At 50.4% G+C, this 19379-nt stretch overlaps 1 protein-coding gene across 1 annotated transcript; it reads right to left on the bottom strand.

Moving 5' to 3' along the window:
• Positions 1 to 4974: 4974 nt before the first annotated feature.
• Positions 4975 to 10970, bottom strand: LOC100283469 (CHY1). Its single transcript, NM_001371940.1, has 14 exons — positions 10860 to 10970; positions 8931 to 9011; positions 8777 to 8845; positions 8358 to 8421; positions 8115 to 8194; positions 7947 to 8030; positions 6993 to 7077; positions 6547 to 6632; positions 6218 to 6339; positions 6067 to 6127; positions 5879 to 5977; positions 5674 to 5775; positions 5515 to 5556; positions 4975 to 5419 (listed from the first exon to the last, which is right to left on the bottom strand). The coding sequence occupies exons 1-14, from the start codon at positions 10905 to 10907 to the stop codon at positions 5282 to 5284; spliced, it is 1161 nt and encodes a 386-aa protein (NP_001358869.1). The 5' UTR covers positions 10908 to 10970; the 3' UTR covers positions 4975 to 5281.
• Positions 10971 to 19379: the final 8409 nt, after the last annotated feature.

The raw sequence follows: 19379 nt of genomic DNA, 5'->3' as shown, positions 1-19379 counted from the left end.
CAGACCTGCTGCTCAGTGAATGGGACATCAAGCTCAGAAAATGTCGAAAGATGGCATGCCAATTTCGTCGAGATTAATAGTCCAATCCCTGCCCAAACAAGCGCCCATGAGACTGGAGTAGAACTGATGAATCAGGGAGGCTTTATCTTCATGACCAGTGAGGATTCTATTGGCATCAACTAATTTAGCCACAAAATTCTTTCTTTTGCGATGATGGGCATGTAAGTGAAACAACTTGGTATTAGCATCACCTTACTTGAGCCAAGAAATCCTCGATCTTAAACGTGCTATAGAGTGCTTGATGGATGACAACCCCAAAATATGCTTCTTTAGTCTGGATTTCAGCCAGTTCTCTGTTGGTATTAACTGTCTTTCATCTTGTGCAACCTCAAATCTATGAAGAACCTCCCGTGTTAGCGCCAACTGGGACTGAACATGACCAACCTGCTTGGCATTCCAAGCATGGAGACCCCTGGCAGTTGCCTTTAGCTTCAAATCCAAGGTTTGAAAAGGACAATCTGAAGTTGGAACCGATCCCCAAGCAGACAATGATCTGAGTCTTTAGAAGCTGCACTTTGAAGCAGGACATTGGGAAAGAGCCCCTCCCAGTCAACTGTACAGAAAACCCTATCCGGTTTCACCAACACCGGAGCAGCTTGCTGATTTGACCATGTAAATTTGCGGCCATGCTGAGGTATTTCCTTCAAGGCAAGATCATCAATCAGTCTTCTGAAACAGCCCATCATAGGCCTATTTAAGTTGGAAGTATTCTTATCTGAACCTTTATAAATAAGGTTGAAATCCCCTGCCACTATTCAAGGGCCATCACAAACTGCCCTAATCTCTCTAAGCTCCTGGAGGAATAAAAAAATTTCCTCACTATTTTGCGGCCCATAAACACATGTGAGCCACCAAGTATTCTCATCAGAAGTAAAAAAAAGTGAACGGAGATGCTATTATTATGCACTCTTTTTTGACTAGTGGGGACCAAGTGTCTTTTCCACGCCACCAGCATGCCACCCCTGACCCCTTGCACCTACTGAAGGTAGAGAAATCCAATCGATGAAATTTGCGCCAAGCATAGACAACATTGTCCACCTATAACCTCACCCATTTTAGTTTCTTGTAGACAGATTATATCAACCCCGACAGAAGACACTAACTCTCTGACTGATTTTTGTCGCGGAGCGGAGTTCAACCCTCTAACATTCCAAAACATAATTTTTTACGGATCCATTGGACAGAACAAAGAGAGAAAAACTACAGGTAGGAGCCAAAACTCACTGGGAGCTTACCTCCACCGGAACATACCACCCAAATAAGGCAGCCAAGGCCTCAACCTGACATTGAGACAAGGGATGTTTGAAAACTTTAGCATAATCTTTCAGAGCTTGTTGACTGCAACCATCATCATCATTGATCACCTTCAAAGACTTCATAGCTTTCTTGACCGCCCTACTCTCCAAATCCTACAGCTTGAATTCGATACCAGCACCTGTCACCCACCGACTTCTGTGGGGGGGGGGAGCAGCATCACAAGCTCTGCCAGCAATATTCCTGGAAGGCCTAGTGCCCGTCGGAGTTGGTAGAATGTGGGAAGTACTCTTGGACACTTTTCTGAAGAAGGTCATTTGCTTCTTACACTAGATGGTGGGGTCCAGCACGTTGTGGTTAGAACTGGATGGGTCAGGCCCCTCTGATGTGCCCGCTGTTGGGGATGGAGTGTAGAGCCTTGCATACCACCATCCTAGGCAACAGGTATCTCTGTCAATACAATGGAATTTTTTTTTGAAGATGCCGTCGAGAGTATACATGAAGATGACGTGAAGGAACCAGGCCAGTAACGCTCAAGGAGCCAGCAACCTACCGGAATTGCACTGTAATGCGCACCAGAGCCGAGGCCTCCCCGGAGGGATCCTCAAGGCCCACACAGTGAGCATCACAAGAATCAGAGCGCACCATCCCTACAAGCTCCCCCTGGCCAATTGGAACGAGCTCCGACTGCCCAGATCACCAAAGGGAAGAGACATCATCATGATCCCCCCTTGCACCGGAGCCGAGGCCTCCCCTGTTGGAACCTCAAGGCCCACACAGTGCACGTGGCATGGATCGGAGCATAGATCTCCCGAATAATCCTCGCGGCCGATGCAATTAAGATTGGCCTACTCGGAAACATCGCCATGACAAATTTGTTCACCAATGTACACTAGAGCCGAGGTATCCGCAGAGGGATCCTCGAGGCCCACACGGTCACCACGGTGCATGCTTCTTGAACCATAACACAGACTTCCCACAATAGCCTCAATATCCGACTGCTCCGAAGCCGAGGCCTGCGGTCCCAGCCTCTCCTTGGCCGGACGACACTGTCCAAGCCCACCGATGCTCAAAGATTTGGCGTCTTCACGAGAACCTCCCCACGGTGAACGTGGCCGAGGTCGTCGATGAGACCTGGACCCATCCCCATGGTCACGAGGCCCCGACTGTGGGGCTAAGGTCAACGGAGCTGAAGTAGCCGAAGAAGACATAGTCCATCTGATCTTTACTTGGTAAACCAATGAGATAGCTCCTTGAGAACCCACATCGGCCGCCTGCAACGGTTCAACAATCCAGAGTTCCCGAGATTCTGGAATCAAAGTTGTATCCATGCACCATGCAGTGCACCTAAAAACATCAAGGTCTCTAAGATCCGAAGTAGCCGAGCGCACCTTGTAAATCCAAGCAAACGAGTTGATTAAGTGTTCCACCGTGGTCGTCTCCCAGCTATGCAGTGAAATTCCCTCTAGTTCCAATTCTATCATTTGAGGAAGAACTCCACCCATTGAGTTGAAAAACCTAGACCAACGATTGCATACCATCGTGAATTTTGTGGCCCACAGAATGGAGCACCTCTCATCAAGTCATTGAGCTAGCTCCTCAGAGAGGAGAAACAATAGGAAACTGCTCGTTGATAAACGACGGAGAATAAGGGAATCCTCAAGAATCTCCAACCTTGGCGACAGCAGCGATGCCGCCTCCACATCTGGAATAATGACCTGGTTACTGATCACCGAGACAACCACTGCCCTGCGAAGGTCTTCCTCAGCACTAGTCATAACATGGTTCCAACCCAGAATGCATGAGGAATGTAATCCTAGAGCAACAGTGGCCACTTGATCAGTAGGCTCCTAGCCGGGCCGTTGAGATTTGTTCTAGACCTGACACTCATCATCATCACTGGGGGTTACGTCGCTTATGGGAGTGGCGACAACAAGAGCGTCCCCGATAAGTGGCTCCATGCCTCCATCCACCCCCATCAAGTGATCATCGGACATACTTCCTCGCGCCCTTTGCTGCAAGTGTCTAACGGCTCCCCTGCTCGGATCCTGCACACCCTTTTTCCTCCACGCCTTCGAAGACGTAGCTGGATGCCCAGCGTGTCCAGACTTGCGCTGATCACTAGGCATTGGGGGATCACTGTTCCAGATGGACTGCGAGGGCCCTGAAGGTTGCCGGTGATAAAGATGAGACCAGACAGAAGCCCTGCTAGGAAAACCCCCAAGACGAGACCACACCGACGCTCTGGGAGCAGGAGCAATCGCAAGAGCGTGATCAGGAGCTTCTGGGCAGAGGGACGCCCTATGTCCAAGCCAAAGGAATGAGAAGCAACTTGTCTTCAATTGGCAATGTCGAACCCAGTGATTCGGGGAAAGGCAATTGAAGCACCTGCCAGAGAAATCACCAGACGCTTGACGTTGGAACCTGGCTGCCTTCAGACGTAGCCTCATCGAGCACCGAGACTCGACCTTCCGCCACCCATCAGCATCAACATCAGCCTTCGCGAGACTCTGACCCACGGTCGACGAATGGAATCTTGCCGAAATGACACTGGACAGCCGCGTCTGAGTCCTAGACCTGATAGAGTGATAGCCAAACCGTCCGGCGATTAAGGCCTAGCAGCTGCACCACATCGCGGAAGGAGGGCCTGGATGTAACACCACCGGCGGGACCAAGCGAGCTGCCACCAGCGGGGCTGTCACCTCGTCAACGTTCAAACTTGGACCTCCCTCTCGACATGGCCGGAACCGCACGCTAAGCAGAAGGTGATGGAAGGGAAATGGACGCGGAAGTTGACGGAGACGCCTGCAGTGGAGGGGAAGGTGAAGGGTGGAGGGCGGCGGCGATCCCTCGGGAGGTGACCATCGGGCCCGGAGTGGGCACAAACATGAGGTGTTGGGGAGTGCAGGCGTCGGGAAGGGAGGGGAAGGGACGCGGGAGAGCCATCCATTTCTGACTCTCTTCGTGCTCCGCTTTAAAGCTTCAAGAAAAAAAAATGTATTGAGTACAATTCACATTTACATCACCTTATGTCTTGATGAAGTAATTCCAACCACTAAGGGGGTGTTTGGGAGTGAAGTTTTTTCACAGTTTTGGAAGAATACTGCAGTATTCTCAAATACTGCAGTATTATATACAGAATGATGTTTGGCAAGCTAGGTAAAATCTCTGTTTTCAAAACTGAAGTATTGCAAATACTATAGTTGTTTTAAGGTATTCTAAACTTAGGTCCGGACCTCAGTTTTGTAAACTGCGGTATTGTGAACTGCGGTATTGTCATGACTAAAGTATACTATAGTATTTCAAAAACTGTGGTTTTCAAAAACTTTGTTCCCAAACAGGGCCTAAGAAGCAACGGTGGCCACTAAACATTAGAATAGTAAGAAAACTATGAGACAAATATGTCCAGAAGTAGTACCTAGTGCAAATTACACAAGGGAAAAGTGCATAAACCCACTTGCAAGTTTGGGGCTCGCAAGTGGGTTTATGCAGTTTTCCCATTACACAAAATAGGTGTCAAAAATAATATTTTTGAAGGGTTTTGGATTTTTTAAACTATAGAAGGCATGGATTCTATCCGTAGCTCATTAGGTATGGAACAAATTAATGAAGATATTGCACAAGTTTATATTAGAATCCATAAATGAAAAGAATAACTAGTTTTGGGAGGTGTATGTATTAAATGATGGATTTAATCTTACCATATGATTGGGTGAGGTATCGATTCATCCAATCTAGACCCGAATTATATCTATGGTAGAATTTCATCCCTGTAACCGAACAAGGCTAACAGGTACAACTTCACACAAAAGCAACAAAAATTATTTAGCGATAAACGTGAACTTATAAGACATATATTCAGTCCGCGTTTATTATTTATCAATCGTCGTCAACATTCCGCACACAACTTCAAACATGAGTTGACGAGTTATCCTGACCGAGGCTCACTCTTCGTCCAAGACCTCAATCAAATCTTGGACTCAATATTTCTTCGGTGGGGAAGTCTCGCAGGCAGGTTCAGATCTTCCCACTGGGGATCATCAATTCTCAAGAAATATTGCTCAACTGCCTCGTCAGGAACTTGTTCCAACCTTGGAGGAATCCACTGCAAGAATCAACCGATTAAGATCACCCATGATCCAAAGTCGCAGCTCTCAACAACAAATTTTACTGAATGTGCTAAATATGAAACTATCCAACCTCTGGCTTGTTGTCTTTTTCTAGTAGCACAGCCCTAAATCCCTGCAACAAGAATCAGATGTTAGGTACAGTGGCCTGCTGTCCCACAAAAACGACAGCGTACAGAGAGCTTGAACGGAGATGATTAGATGAACAGTGTGCAAAATGTTTCATATTTGCCTCAGACAAGTCTCGGCTGAAGGTGCCACGCAGGACATGGCAAACCACTCTATATTCCCGACGCAGGCACTCCCCAAGAGTTTGTGTTCTCCCTTCTCTTATCTGAAATAACCCATGTGAAAAGATAAACGACCATCGGACCATGTTCTCGTGAATGCAACTGAGGCACTAGTTTTGTAGGCATGAGGGGGTCTGCAAGGCATACCGATCTCAGAGAAATTTTTAGGCTGGTGGGGGAAGCCTTTTTCAGGGACTTGATTGTTGCAGCAACCCATTTGTCTGAAACATTTGAGATTTCTTGTTCCTGATAGAATATGTAGTATTAGTTTTGCAAAAACAAAACATGTGAACCCATATAAAGCTGCAGTTAACTGTATACTATGTAGAACTCACAAGAGCATCTATGATTTCTTCAACTGTCCTTTTGGAGAAGCATTTGTTGATGGTTTCCATCCTGGGAAGCGGCAGCAGATGAAAACGTAAGTAAACTACAAATCAGGCCATATTTCAATTATTCAACCGGAATTCAGAAACACATTTGTACCTATTTAAAGAGCTGCTATCTTTCACTAATGGCCTCTGTGAAAACTGGTCGATAATACCCGACACAGCAAAAGTACTGGACGTGTCCAGCTTTTTAAGCGATTCCTCAAGCAATGGCAACCTCTGCGGAACAAATAGTGTTTACTAGGAGCTATGAAATGAGGTTATAAAAAATGAAAGTAGGCAGGTGCGTTATAAAAAAAGGTTAGTATATGTAGCATGTTGCAAATAAAAATAACAACATACATCATAAGTGAAGGAAAAGGTTGATGGCTAATGGAAAGTTCATAGTTTCAAGAGTGTATTGAAAAACGTTGCAGGCAAACCAACCTTTGACGGGACAAAATGAGTTGCCAGGCCACAGGCAAGCATTTCCGCACCATCCAATCTGGCACCAGTTAGACCAACATATTCTCCTGGAGAAAGATATGTCAACAGTCTATCAGCTAACACAATCTGCCAAGATACATTTACCGTCAATTAGAACGCTGAACACACTTAGAACATTAATAATCTTATGGAACTAACAGATCAAAGAGAATCAGAAATTTGTTGAATCATAGTTTCTTTATATGATTATATCTATGCTATTACTTGCATACACCATAGATGAAGTGCGCAAGAAGCACTATTCATAAAAAATCAATAGATGCACATGATAATTCTATTTTAGGACTGTGAATAAGACCAAGTAATATCAAATTATTAGTAGATGGTAGTGACATATGGTTACATGTATGATTTCAACTGAGTAGAGGAGAGAGAGATAAGATTACCATAGAACCCTGGTAGCCGAGATAGAAAATAAGAGGCCCCTACATCTGGAAAGAGGCCTAGAGCTGTTTCTGGCATTGCAAAAATCTGCATGAATATTCACAACACAAACGATAAATATTTTGGCACTTATGTATTGTGATTTTCCAGTAAAAAGCAGATTCTCCATGCTCCAAATGAGTAGAACTACTAGCACTAGCCAAGCTCACAAATAACTGAAAGCTAATCCCAAAAACATTTGCCTAATATTCATCACTAGTGAAAAACTGTGCTTGGCAATGACACAAAACACCACATGTGGAATCATTATTCTTGAATCTAAGCCAGGAATTTGGACATATTTAGTTCAAAAGCTACTACTTATATCCTTTCAAAATTTATTTATGAATCTAAAGACTTGTCAAGGATATTGAAAGGCAGTACTCTTGCCATGTTTTCCCAACAAAAAGCTAGCCTCTATAACTTAGCATGTAACATTTATGTGCTGTCAGGGGACCCCTTGCACATATAAATAGACAATACACTTATTATTCTATCATAAATAACCTAAGAGGGTATGGTCAATTAATACACCTGAGTCTAAGTCACCACACAACTATAGCATGTTATTACATTGAAAGTGCCACAATTGATACTACAAATTCTAGATCCCTTCACTTTTATATTCCCTTAACACAAAGAAGAGATATGCATCATTATAGTAAGAAGATAAAAAGGGGTTAGTACCCAGAGTACACACACCACACCTGTTGTTCAGAGATTACATTTGTGCCCATGATAAATGTTTAAATTATTTCAGTATGAGTCAACATTCAGCAGAAACTCAAACAAGCATATCCCAAACTGACTAGTGACATCTAATTTTTCGGGCCTCCCCCTAAAACCCATCTCGTAAAGGTAAATAATATGTAACAGATGAAGCAAAATGTCACTTGGGACATATTTGTAGAAGATACCGTGTTATCAGTGGCAACTCGAAATCTTCCATGTATTGAAACACCAGCTCCTCCACCCATGACAATTCCACTAAGAATGGAAACCTACAGTCCAATTGTCTAAAGTTTAGAGGTAAGGAACAGAGAAGTGAGTGATACAAAAAATCACAACGAAGGAAATCAGTTCACCTGAGGTTTTATGTAAGTCGCAATGATGTAATTTAGCAAATATTCATTTTGGAAGAAATCATCGACCCATTTCCAGTTTCCTGATTTAAGAATTAAATACACAATCACAATACATACGGAACAACACTCAACGATATGGTACATGTAACATGGGTGCCATGTCAGGTAATAAGAGACAATAAGAATTATGTGAAAGATCATCTTTGGATAGATGCTGCAGAGGCAAGGTAAATCTACAATTACCATTATATAAACACCGGGCACATTGAGCAATATCACCTCCAGAGCAAAATACTCTTCTATTCCCCTAAAAACAAGTGACAATTCAATGCAAACGAACAATAATGTCAATAGAAGGCATCAAAGCAGAGAAGTGATATGTGATAATGATGATCATATTGATCAAGTAGAGCTAGTAGAAGGAAATGGAAAACAATCTAAACTGATGGGAAAAAAACAGAAAGTTAAAGTAAGCTGTGTAGCAAGTGCAGAGGTGCTCTAAGAAGTGAAGATACATGAATTCTATAGTTTGCAAGAAGTTACATTCCCGTATACCTTTCCACAACCATAGCTCAACAAATATCATTGCTGCTACCTCATAAGCTCAATGAGAATCACACACTTCAAATTGGAACAGAGGAATGGTTGAACAACTCATGTACCTTCATAATCAACAATCTGACTCCATCATCTTTCTCAAAAGCTGTGAAATACCATAGGAGACCTTTAATCTGCAACATGAAGGAACAATCAACATAACATGAGAGAACAGTCAGCATAACAGTAAATTTGGTTGCTGTGAACTCTTTAACGTACCATTTCAGAGGAGAGTGCATTGAGCTGCTTTGGCCTATTCAAAATCAGCGTTCGTGTAGAGCCATGTGCTTCTACCAAAAGCTGACAAAATAGAGGAGTGTAAATAACCATCAAGAAGTTGTGGCAACGAGTTGAGCAAAGCAAAACTGTCTGTTCCCTGTATTCCAAATTGTAAATTGTTTTGCCTTTTATAGGTACATTGGTCCTACTGATATTATGTTATATCCAGATATGTAACGAAAAACTATATATTTAGAGCTAGTTTGGCAACTCCATTTTAATTTCCATTTTCCCAAGGGTTAATGAACTAATTTTACTTGAGAAAATGGGGTTGTCAAACTATCCCGTAGAAGATCAAAATGACTTGAAATTTTGAACCGAGGGAGTATTGCGGAATGCAGAAATGACACAGACGACAAGAGCATACGAAGACACTAGATATGACTGAGTCGTTGTTTAAACAGACCGGTGGATCATAATCACAATTCACAAGTAACAGATTCCATAAGGCTCACGAAAATAAACTAACACTGGGGCTCACTTCGGAATTATGGAATCTCTGTTACTATAGTCATCGTAGCAGGATTTTTAAACAAAGGGCTCACTTCGAAGCACATGTATCATCCAAGAATGAGGCCTCATTCACGTCACCCATACAATCCAGCCCACGCCAGGGCACCTCCAAACCTGGACCAAAGTTTATTTGCCTGACCTGCCGTCTAATAGGGTGTTTGGTTTGAGTAATAAATTAGTCCATCATTTTCTCATTCCTTACCTTTTTTATTTAATTTGTACCACCTCATTCCCCATATTTAGTACTAACATAAAGATTAGGATCATATCACTAAATTTAAGGAATTAATTTATGATGCACCACCTAATATTAGATGGAATGATTCCTTGAACCAAACACGTATCACACGGCCCGTTGCTGTTGGTACAGTCGATCTCAATTTTTATGGATGACCTTACTACTTCGCTCACATCACACTCAGATTCTCCTTCTGTAGAACCCGTTTTGGATAGCTCCATCGGTGTCAGATTCAGCAAAAATAACTTCAATCCACGAAAAGTTAGGAAATCCCACGAAATCCAGGTTCAATCAAGATCAAATTGGTAGCTCTAATGATCAGATTCACTATTTTGGTGGAGCAACTCAACTCAAATTTAGTGTAGTTAGTTAGTTAAAATTACCCACAACTACCGATCAATGCACAATATCTATTCGTTCTTTTGTTTCTTTCAGCCATAAGAGGAGACCGGAGGGCGAGGTGCAGCGGAAGGATCTGCGCAGGGAGGGGGGCATGGACATGGACCATGGAGCCGCGCGCGTACTCCTCCTGCTCCTTTCACGAATCACCGCTTGTCGCATCCTCTCCTTCCACAAATTGGCCTCCTTCACATTACCTCGTGTGTTTTTTTATGGCTGCACTTTGTGTTTTTTTTTCTCTCTCGATGAATCCAAGTCCTGAATGAAGTAGTTGGATGGATCCATGCATCTATTCTAAAAGTAGTTAGTAGGGATTGTCTTTGGTAGATTCAAGGAAAGGACTTTTTTTGGGGGTTTCAGTTTAGGACTGAGGTTAACCTAACTATTAGCTGTTCAAACCGAAACATTTCAAATGGCTGGACTGATCTGGTTAAGTTAATTACGATCTTGCGCCATCGATCTCATATCATGAGCGTTAACTTGCCTCCACAAGCCAGATGCCAAACGAGGTGTAGAGTTGAGTTCTTGACAGGCAGGCCTTTTCCTGAACTACTAGTTCCACACATTAGGCAGCAGGTAAAAGCTCCAGCGTTTGGGCATGTTTGGCTGTGCTCCAATCTCTAGCTATGTCTCAATTCACGTTTACTGAGAGGGGTCGGTGTAAATTAGGATAGATTTTAGAGTAGAGCGAGACAAAAAACCGAAGCATTTCAACGAACCTGGTCGGAGTCCGCCGCCGCGGCGCCCTCGCGAGGCAGCGTGGCCATCTCTCTTCCTTGCTCAGGTGACTGACACCAGCCCAGCAGCGCTTGCACGCTCGTTTATTCTGCGGAACTGGTGGCTTGGCTCATGCTTTCCATTGTATTTATAGCCTTCAATGCTCGAACGTCACTCCGGCAGGTACTGCAATTAATTTATTATCCTGTTACTAGTCGGCTAGTCGCTGCCCCGCTGGAGTCTGTATGCTTGGCTTTATTACCAGCTTCTATGACTTATACAGTGTTTTTATCTCTATAGAATAACCTAAATTGTCAAATTGCAGCTACAGCAGTGCAAATAGGGGTTAGTTTGTAGAGACTAATTTTTAATTCCACCATTTTATTTAATTTTAGTCCTTAAATAATCAAATACGGAAACTAAATAGAGTTTTAATTTTCGGGACAAAAGTTAGATTAAAATAAAAAGACTAAATATTAGTTTCCATAAACCAAACATCTCCAATACTTAGGCCCATATTTTACACCTCAAACTAATAGTTTGCAGCATTAGCTGAGAGGTTTACGACGGCAGCTAACAAAGCCATTAGTTGTTAGCTGCCCATCCCATCTAAAACTAGATAACAGGTGGTTGATGGCCAAATTGTCTCTTGCCTTTTCTACTTGTCTGCTCAATTTTTTCCATGTACGATGAAGAAGTCGAAATTTCTATGCTATTTATCATATTTGGAATCTGTATTTATAATTTTTTATTTCTAAAATTGTCGGGTACCGTAATTAGGGGTACCCCCAACACTCCTAAACACAGCTGATAAACACCCGCGGAACAAACCATAAAAACTGATGGGCGCGGTTTAAATCAAGGCTTTGTCTACCCAAGAGACGCGACCTCACCCGAGCCCAGCCGCGGGCTGGAACCGTAGTCCCAGACGAATTCACGCCTCGCCCGAGGGCCTCCTCAGGCAGTGGGCGCACTCTCGGCTCGCCCGAAGCCCAGCTCGGGCAGGCTTCGTTGTGAAGCAACCTTGGCCAAAACGCCTTACCAACCGACCGTATCGCATGCACATTTAATGCGGGGATCGCCTGACACCTTATCCTGACACGCGCGCCTCAGTCGGCAAGGTCGAAGTGACCGCAGTCACTTCGCCCTTTCACTGACCGATCTGACAGGAAAACAGTGCCGCTCACCCCGCTCCGACTGCTGTGCCAACCACCAGGGTAAGACTGACAACAGCCGAGTTCAGCCTCGGGCGCAACAGGAAGCTCCGCCTTGCCCGACCTTAGGCCTCGACCTCTGGAGGAGGTCTCCGCCTCGCCCGACCCCAGGACTCAGCCTCGGCCTCGGGAGGAATCGCGTCCTCGCCCGACCCCGGCCTCGGCCTCAGGAGAAGTCTCCGCCTCGCCCGACCTTGGGCTCGGACCGACCGCGCCACAGGGAATACATCATTACCCTACCCCTAGCTAGCTCAGGCTACGAGGGAACAAGACCGCCGTCCCATCTGGTTCACCCCGATAACAGGTAATGATGGTTTCCCGCGTGCGTCCATGACGTCGGTGGTTCTCAGCCCCCTACGGAAGCAAGGAAACGTCAGCAGGATCCCAGCTGCACCGCCAGCTGTGCTTCTACAGGGCTCAGGCACATCTCCGACGGCCACGTTATCGCGTACACAGGGCTCAAGCACTTCTCCGACAGCCACGTTGGCATGTACACAGGGCTCAGGCACTTCTCTGCCAGACACGTTAGCGCATAGCTACACCCCCCATTGTACACCTAGACCCTCTCCTTGCATCTATAAAAGGGAGGTCCAGGGCCTTCCTGCGGGGTGGTCGCGCGGGAACGAGCAAACAAACAGGCTCTCTCTCGCGCGCGACGCTTGTAACCCCTACTACGAGCACCCCCGGTGCGAGATAATACAAGCCGCATTCCCCCTTGTGTTCCATCTTGCGCCAACCCATCTGGGCAGGGGCACGCAGCGATAAATTCACTGGTCGGCTTGGTTGAGGGTCCCCCGGGGTCCGAAATGCCGACAGTTGGCGCGCCAGGTAGGGGCCTACTGTGTGTTAACGAACACCTTCCCGTTGAGTTCCAGATGGGTAGTCTTCAGCAACCTCTTCAGCCCGGGACGGTGCTCCGCTTCCGGAGTCTCGAGTTCATGTCCTGCGACGGCAGCTACGACATGGTACTCCTCCCCTAGCAGCACGACAACAACGACGGTCATCAGCTCGCCCGGCGGCGGCGAACTCGACGACGTCTTCCCCCCGTGGCGGAAGAGCAGCATCTGGGTTTGCCCCACCACCCTCCTCGCCGCAGGAGGAGGAGACGGGGCAACTGTGGCCAGGCAGGAGGCGGCACCACGCCTGCTGTCGGTCAAGGGCGAGTCGACGACGCCGACACCCCAGCGGGGGACATGTCGGGCGTTCTCCTCGCACCTGAGACAACGACGGATGTCGTTTCCCCGCAACGTGCCAACCCCAAGCGGACTGATGACGCCAGCACACTCGCGAAGGACTTGCTGGGCGTTAGCCTCGTACCTGAGATGACGGTGCATTCCGCCCCCGACGTGGCTTCACCACCGTCCATCGATCAAAAGGTACCGTCCGTTTTCCACCCTGTCCCTTTTAGATTCAGCTTCGATCCACCAAGCGACCCCGCTTCGGTAAGCGCTTTCGTAAAGGCATATCCTAACCTTCCGGGGTACCATATATGGTCAACCTGGGACCGACTGACGACCATCTCAACCTACGGACCCCCAGGTTCCGAGGAAGAAGACGACCCCGACTCTGGTTGAGATTTCTCCGAGCTCCGTGATCCCAGTGCCGTGCGAGACTTCATGACCGCATGTGACTACTGTCTCTCTGGTTGCTCTGACGATGGCCACAGCCTTGACGACGAAGGTTGTGGCCCAAGTCACGAATGTTTCCACGTCGATCTGGGGGATCACGACGAAGGCAACCACCTCGGTATGCCGGAGGATGACGATCCCCCTGTGCTTGCTTCTCGCGTTGACATCCCACGGGAGCTAGCTGTGGTCCTAGTCCCTGCAGGGGGTCAGGACACACGGCTCGAGCAAATCCGCGAGATGCAGGCCAAGCTCGACGAGGAAGCAGGGCAACTTGTGCAGCTCCAGCAAAACGTCGAGCAGGAGTGGGCATGCCGAGCACTCGTCGGAGAAGCGCGTCATCGGGCCCGGGACGTCCAACGCCGTATCGTTGACGATGCGAGGGCAAGGCTGCCCCCGGCCTCTAGCGGGGTCGACCAGAATCTAGTTGCAGCAGCAATGCTACTCCGAGCAATGCCGGAGCCATCCACCACCGAGGGGCGGCGTATCCAGGGCGAACTCAAGGGTCTCCTGAAAGACGCAGTGGTTCGACGAGCCGAGAGCTCTGCCTCCCGAAGGCAAGGCTGCCCCTCGGAGCATCGCGCAACGACTTCCCGACTCATGCGAGAAGCCTCGGTCCGCACCGGGCGCACGCGGGACGGGATGCCTGCAGCCCCGGATCGCCTCGGCAACAAGCACCACCGCCGCGACCATCGAGCCCGCCTCGAAGAGAAGGTGCGCCGAGGCTATCGCCCCAGGCGCGGAGGACGCTATGATAGTAAGGAGGATCAGAGTCCCTCGCCCGAACCACCAGGTCCGCGAGCCTTCAGCCGGGCCATACGACGGGCGCCGTTCTCGGCTCGGTTCCGGGCCCCGACTACCATCACCAAGTACTCGGGGGGAGACAAGGCCGGAGTTGTGGCTTGCGGACTACCGGCTGGCATGCCAGCTGGGAGGGACGGACGACGACAACCTCATCATACGCAACCTCCCCCTGTTCCTCTCCGACGCTACCCGGGCATGGCTGGAGCATCTGCCTCCCACGCAGATCTCCGACTGGGACGACCTGGTCAAGGCCTTCGCGGGAAACTTTGAAGGTACGTACGTGCGCCCTGGGAACTCATGGGATCTCCGAAGCTGCCGCCAGCAGCCAGGGGAATCCCTGCGAGAGTACATCCGACGGTTTTCAAAGCAGCGCACTGAGCTGCCCAACATCACCGACTCGGACGTCATCGGGGCGTTCCTCGCCGGCACCACTTGCCGCGACCTGGTGAGCAAACTGGGGCGCAAGATTCCCACCAAGGCGAGCGAATTGATGGACATAGCCACCAAGTTCGCCTCTAGTCAGGAGGCGGTCGAGGCCATCTTCCGGAAGGACAAGCAACCTCAGGAAAGGCAAAAGGAAGACGTCCCCGAGGCGTCCGCCCAGCGTGGCACGAAGAAGAAGGCCAAGAAGAAGGCGCAAGCAAAGCGCGACGCCGCTGACGCGGATCTCGTCGCTGCTGCCGAGCACAGGAACCCACGGAAGCCTCCAGGGAGGGCCAACTTGTTCGACAAGATGCTCAAGGAGTCGTGCCCCTACCACCAGGGTCCCGTCAAGCACACCCTTGAAGAATGTGTCATGCTCCGGCGCTACTTCCATAAGGCCGGGCCCCCGGCAGAAGGTGGCAAGGACCAAGGCAACAAGAAGGAGGGCGACAAGGAAGAGGAGTTCCCGGAGGTCCACGGCTGCTTCATGATTTACGATGGGCAAGTGGCGAACGCCTCGGCTCGGCACCGCAAGCAGGAGCGTCGGGAAGTCTGCTCGGTGAAGGTGGCGGTGCCGGTCTACCTAGACTGGTCTGACAAGCCCATCACCTTCGACCAAGGCGACCACCCCGACTGGGTACCGAGCCCAGGAAGGTACCCGCTCGTTATTGACCCTGTCATCGGCAACGCTAGGCTCACTAAGGTCCTCATGGATGGAGGCAGCAGCCTCAACATCATCTACGCCGAGACCCTCGGGCTCTTAGAGATCGATCTGTCCACGATCCGGGTTGGTGCGGCACCCTTCCACGGGATCGTCCCCGGTAAGCGCGTCCTGCCCCTTGGGCAACTTGATTTGCCTATCTGCTTCGGAACTCCCTCCAACTTCCGTAGGGAAATCCTCACGTTCGAGGTGGTCGGGTTCCGAGGGACCTACCACGCGAAGCTGAGGAGACTGTGCTACGCCAAGTTCATGGCCATCCCCAACTACACGTACCTCCAGCTCAAGATGCCAGGCCCCAACGGGGTCATCACCGTCGGATCCACGTACCGACACGCGTACGAATGCGACGTGGAGTGCGTGGAGTACGCTGAGGCTCTCGCCGAGTCCGAGGCCCTCATCGCCGACCTAGAGTGCCTCTCCAAGGAGGTGCCTGATGCGAAGCGCCACGCTGGCAACTTCGAACCGGCCGAGGCGGTTAAGTCCGTCCCTCTCGACCCCAGTAGTGACGCCGACAAGAAAGTCCGGATCGGCTCCGAGCTCGACCCCAAATAGGGAGCAGTGCTCGTCGACTTTCTTCGCGCAAACGCTGAAACTTTTGCGTGGAGTCCCTTGGACATGCCCGGCATACTGAGGGATGTCGCCAAACACTCGCTGGATATCCGAGCCGGCGCCCGACCCGTGAAGCAGCATCTGCGCTGTTTTGATGAAGAAAAGCGCAGGGCCATAGGCGAGGAGGTCCACAAGCTGATGGCTGCAGGGTTCATCAAAGAGGTATTCCATCCCGAATGGTTAGCTAACCCTGTGCTTGTAAAGAAAAAAGGTGGGAAATGGAGGATGTGCGTAGACTACACTGGTCTAAACAAAGCATGTCCGAAGGTTCCCTACCCTCTGTCTCGCATCCATCAAATTGTGGACTCCACTGCTGGGTGCGAAACCCTGTCATTCATCGACGCCTATAAAGGTTATCACCCCGACAAAGGGGTCGGCCTGGGGGACTTGCCCCATGGTAACTCGTGCCGCCTGGGCCCCCCGCTCGAGGGCACCTCATGCGGAGGCCAGCCAACCGGCATGGTGCGCCGCAGCACCGGCTGCAGAGGCCAGCCCCGTCTTAAGGGCCTTCCTGGGGGCCAGACCAGTCAAGCCCTGCCTCCGCTTGCTGAAAGAAAGAGAGAAGGCAAGATCAAGACACACAGAGGAAAAACCAAAACAGAGGTATCATCGGATACTTACCCGCTCTGGACCAAGGCCAATCGTGCCTGCGGGGAGGCCCCTCGGGCCTCGGTCCCCGTAGGCGCTGCCGAGGGATGCCCCGCTGCCGACTCTGGCGCCGCCTCCGCCCCCGGCGCCCAAGGCACCGAAGGGGAGGCCTGCCCAGGCGTTGTCACGACGACCGGAGGATCAACCTCCTGTACAGCCGGCACGAGCGCTTGCTCTTGGGGAACAGTCGGATCGGCCAGACTCCCCGGAGCCACCTCAATTACCTTGGCCAAGGGGTCAAGTACCCCCTCGGCCTGCCTCCGCTCCTCGGACTGGGACCTTGATGCCCTGGCCCCAGATATTGATGGCACCAGCCCACTTGGAGGCTGGCTCGGCGACCCCTAGCCCAGCCTCAAATCCGGGCTGAGGCCAAGACGGGCCTCCATGTCGTCGTCCTCGTCATCATCATCATCATCGTCGTCATCGTCGTCGTCAGGCGTCTCCGGCGACGGTTCCCTCGGGAGCCCGTCCCTCTCCTGTCTCCGACGATGCTTCTCCAAGGCTTCCCGAGCCCGCATCCGCTCGCGAGCCCGGGCCTTTTCCGCATCTTCTCCTTTTTCTTCTCCGCGGCGATCCTCCGCGCGGCTCGGCCCACCACATCCTCCGGGACCGGTGGCAGGGAGAGTTTAAAGCCCCTCAACCCCTAGGGGCGAACAAAAATCCCAACAGTAAGAATCAAAGACGCGAAAAACTCGGCGCAAAATAGAAGAAGGATCGGGCACTTACCAGAGACACGTACCCATGGTCGGCAAGCATTGCGGGCTGGGTAAGGGCGCCAGCATCCAGCCTCCCTACCGTACCTGCTACCCGCCTGCGGAGGTCGTCGGCAGAGAGGGAGGTCGAGGACATCCGTGAGCCCTCCAAATCGACCCCCAGCTTCATCTCCGAAAGCCGCGACCGCCGCTCTACCAAAGGGAACACCCTCCGGCGATGGATGGCGGCAACGACCCCCGCAGCGGTGAGCCCCTCATCTTGTAACTTCTGCAAGGCATGCAGAATAGGCTAGAGCATCTCCTGTTTCTCGCGCGTGGCCCCCCAGCGCCAGTTAACGCTGGCGACGGTCACCACTCGTTGAGAAAACGACGGAAGCCTCCCGTCGTCGTTCCGGAGATAAAAACCACCGGTTCTGCCACCCCTTATTCGAAGAGCAAGGATGGCAGGGATGTACTGCTACGCGCGCCCTGGCCTCAGCTGGAGGGTGCAGCCACCGGCCCGCACCGCCATACGGACCTCCTTTTCCTCCGTCGTCGAGGCAAAGAACTCCGCGGAGAAAAGATGGATCCACAGATCCCAGTGAGGGTCAATCCCCAAAAAACCCTCGCAAACCGCCGCGAAGATGGCCGCTTGCGCGATAGAGTTGGGGTTGAAGTTGTGCAGCTCCACCCCGTAGTAGTGCAGGAGCGCCCGCATGAAGCGGCTCGCTGGCACTCCAAACCCCCGCTCATGGAAGGGGATAAAGCTGACTACATACCCCGGCGGTGGAGTCGGACCGGCCTTGCTCGCGGGGGCCATCCACTCCGGCTGCGGCCCACCGGAGAGGGGACGAAACAAACCATCGGCAACAAGGGCCTCCAGGTCCTCCACAGCAATGGTGGAGAAAGGCCACGGGCCGCATGGCGGAACGACGGTCATCTTGTCAGCCATCGCCGAACAGAGGTGGTGGAGGCTGAGGGGATAAGGTGCGCGGTTTTCTTTTCTCTGGCTATTCTCTTAGGTTGCGGAAACCAAAGCAGAAGGCAAGCGCAAATGGCAGAGTAAAGAACCACCGCCAGCCCCTCTTCCAGGTTTATAAAGGCCCGGGCGAGATCCATTCAAAACTTCGCCCGAACTCGCCGCGAAATTCAAACTCGAAGGTGAAACGCCCGTTCCTCGAACGACTCGCGCATGCGCAACGGCCACCCCGCGAATCGCTCGTCCCGTCGCATTAACTCCTCGGCAGGGCAAGCGACATCTCTGGCAGGCAAGGCGGGTGTCGTTTCGCCTCCGCCATGATGACCGCGTCGAAAAAGGTGCGCCACATTATTTAAATCCATATCCTTTTCCTTTTCCTCTCTCTCTCTTGCCACAGGGACCGGGAAAGGGGATATTTTGAAAAGGATCCTTCTCGGCGAAGGAAACGGGCTCCGAGCCCATTACTGATCAGGGGTTCGAAGGCTTGCCCCTCGGAAGGGTTCGACAGCCGCCCCAGAGCACTCGGGCTCCGAGCCCATTACTGATCAGGGGTTCGAAGGCTGGTCCCTCAGAAGGGTTCGACAGCCGCCCCAGAGCACGCAGAGTGAGGGATGACTCTGGGTACGTCCGTTACATAGCCGAGGCTTGGGCTACGCTCCCGAGGTACCCTAGGACATTTCCGAGACCAGCAGGAGCGATTTTGTAGCGGAATCCCACCGGAGGGAGGCATCGAGCCCTCGGACCCTATCGAATGGGTCCAGGTCCGGCAAATCACCTGCAGGTACTTTTGGAGCGCGCCTCTGGGCC

This window comes from Zea mays, chromosome 10 (assembly GCF_902167145.1).
Source record: "Zea mays cultivar B73 chromosome 10, Zm-B73-REFERENCE-NAM-5.0, whole genome shotgun sequence".
NCBI classification, from domain to species: Eukaryota; Viridiplantae; Streptophyta; class Magnoliopsida; order Poales; family Poaceae; genus Zea; species Zea mays.
This window is presented reverse-complemented; position numbering and strand designations above follow the sequence as displayed.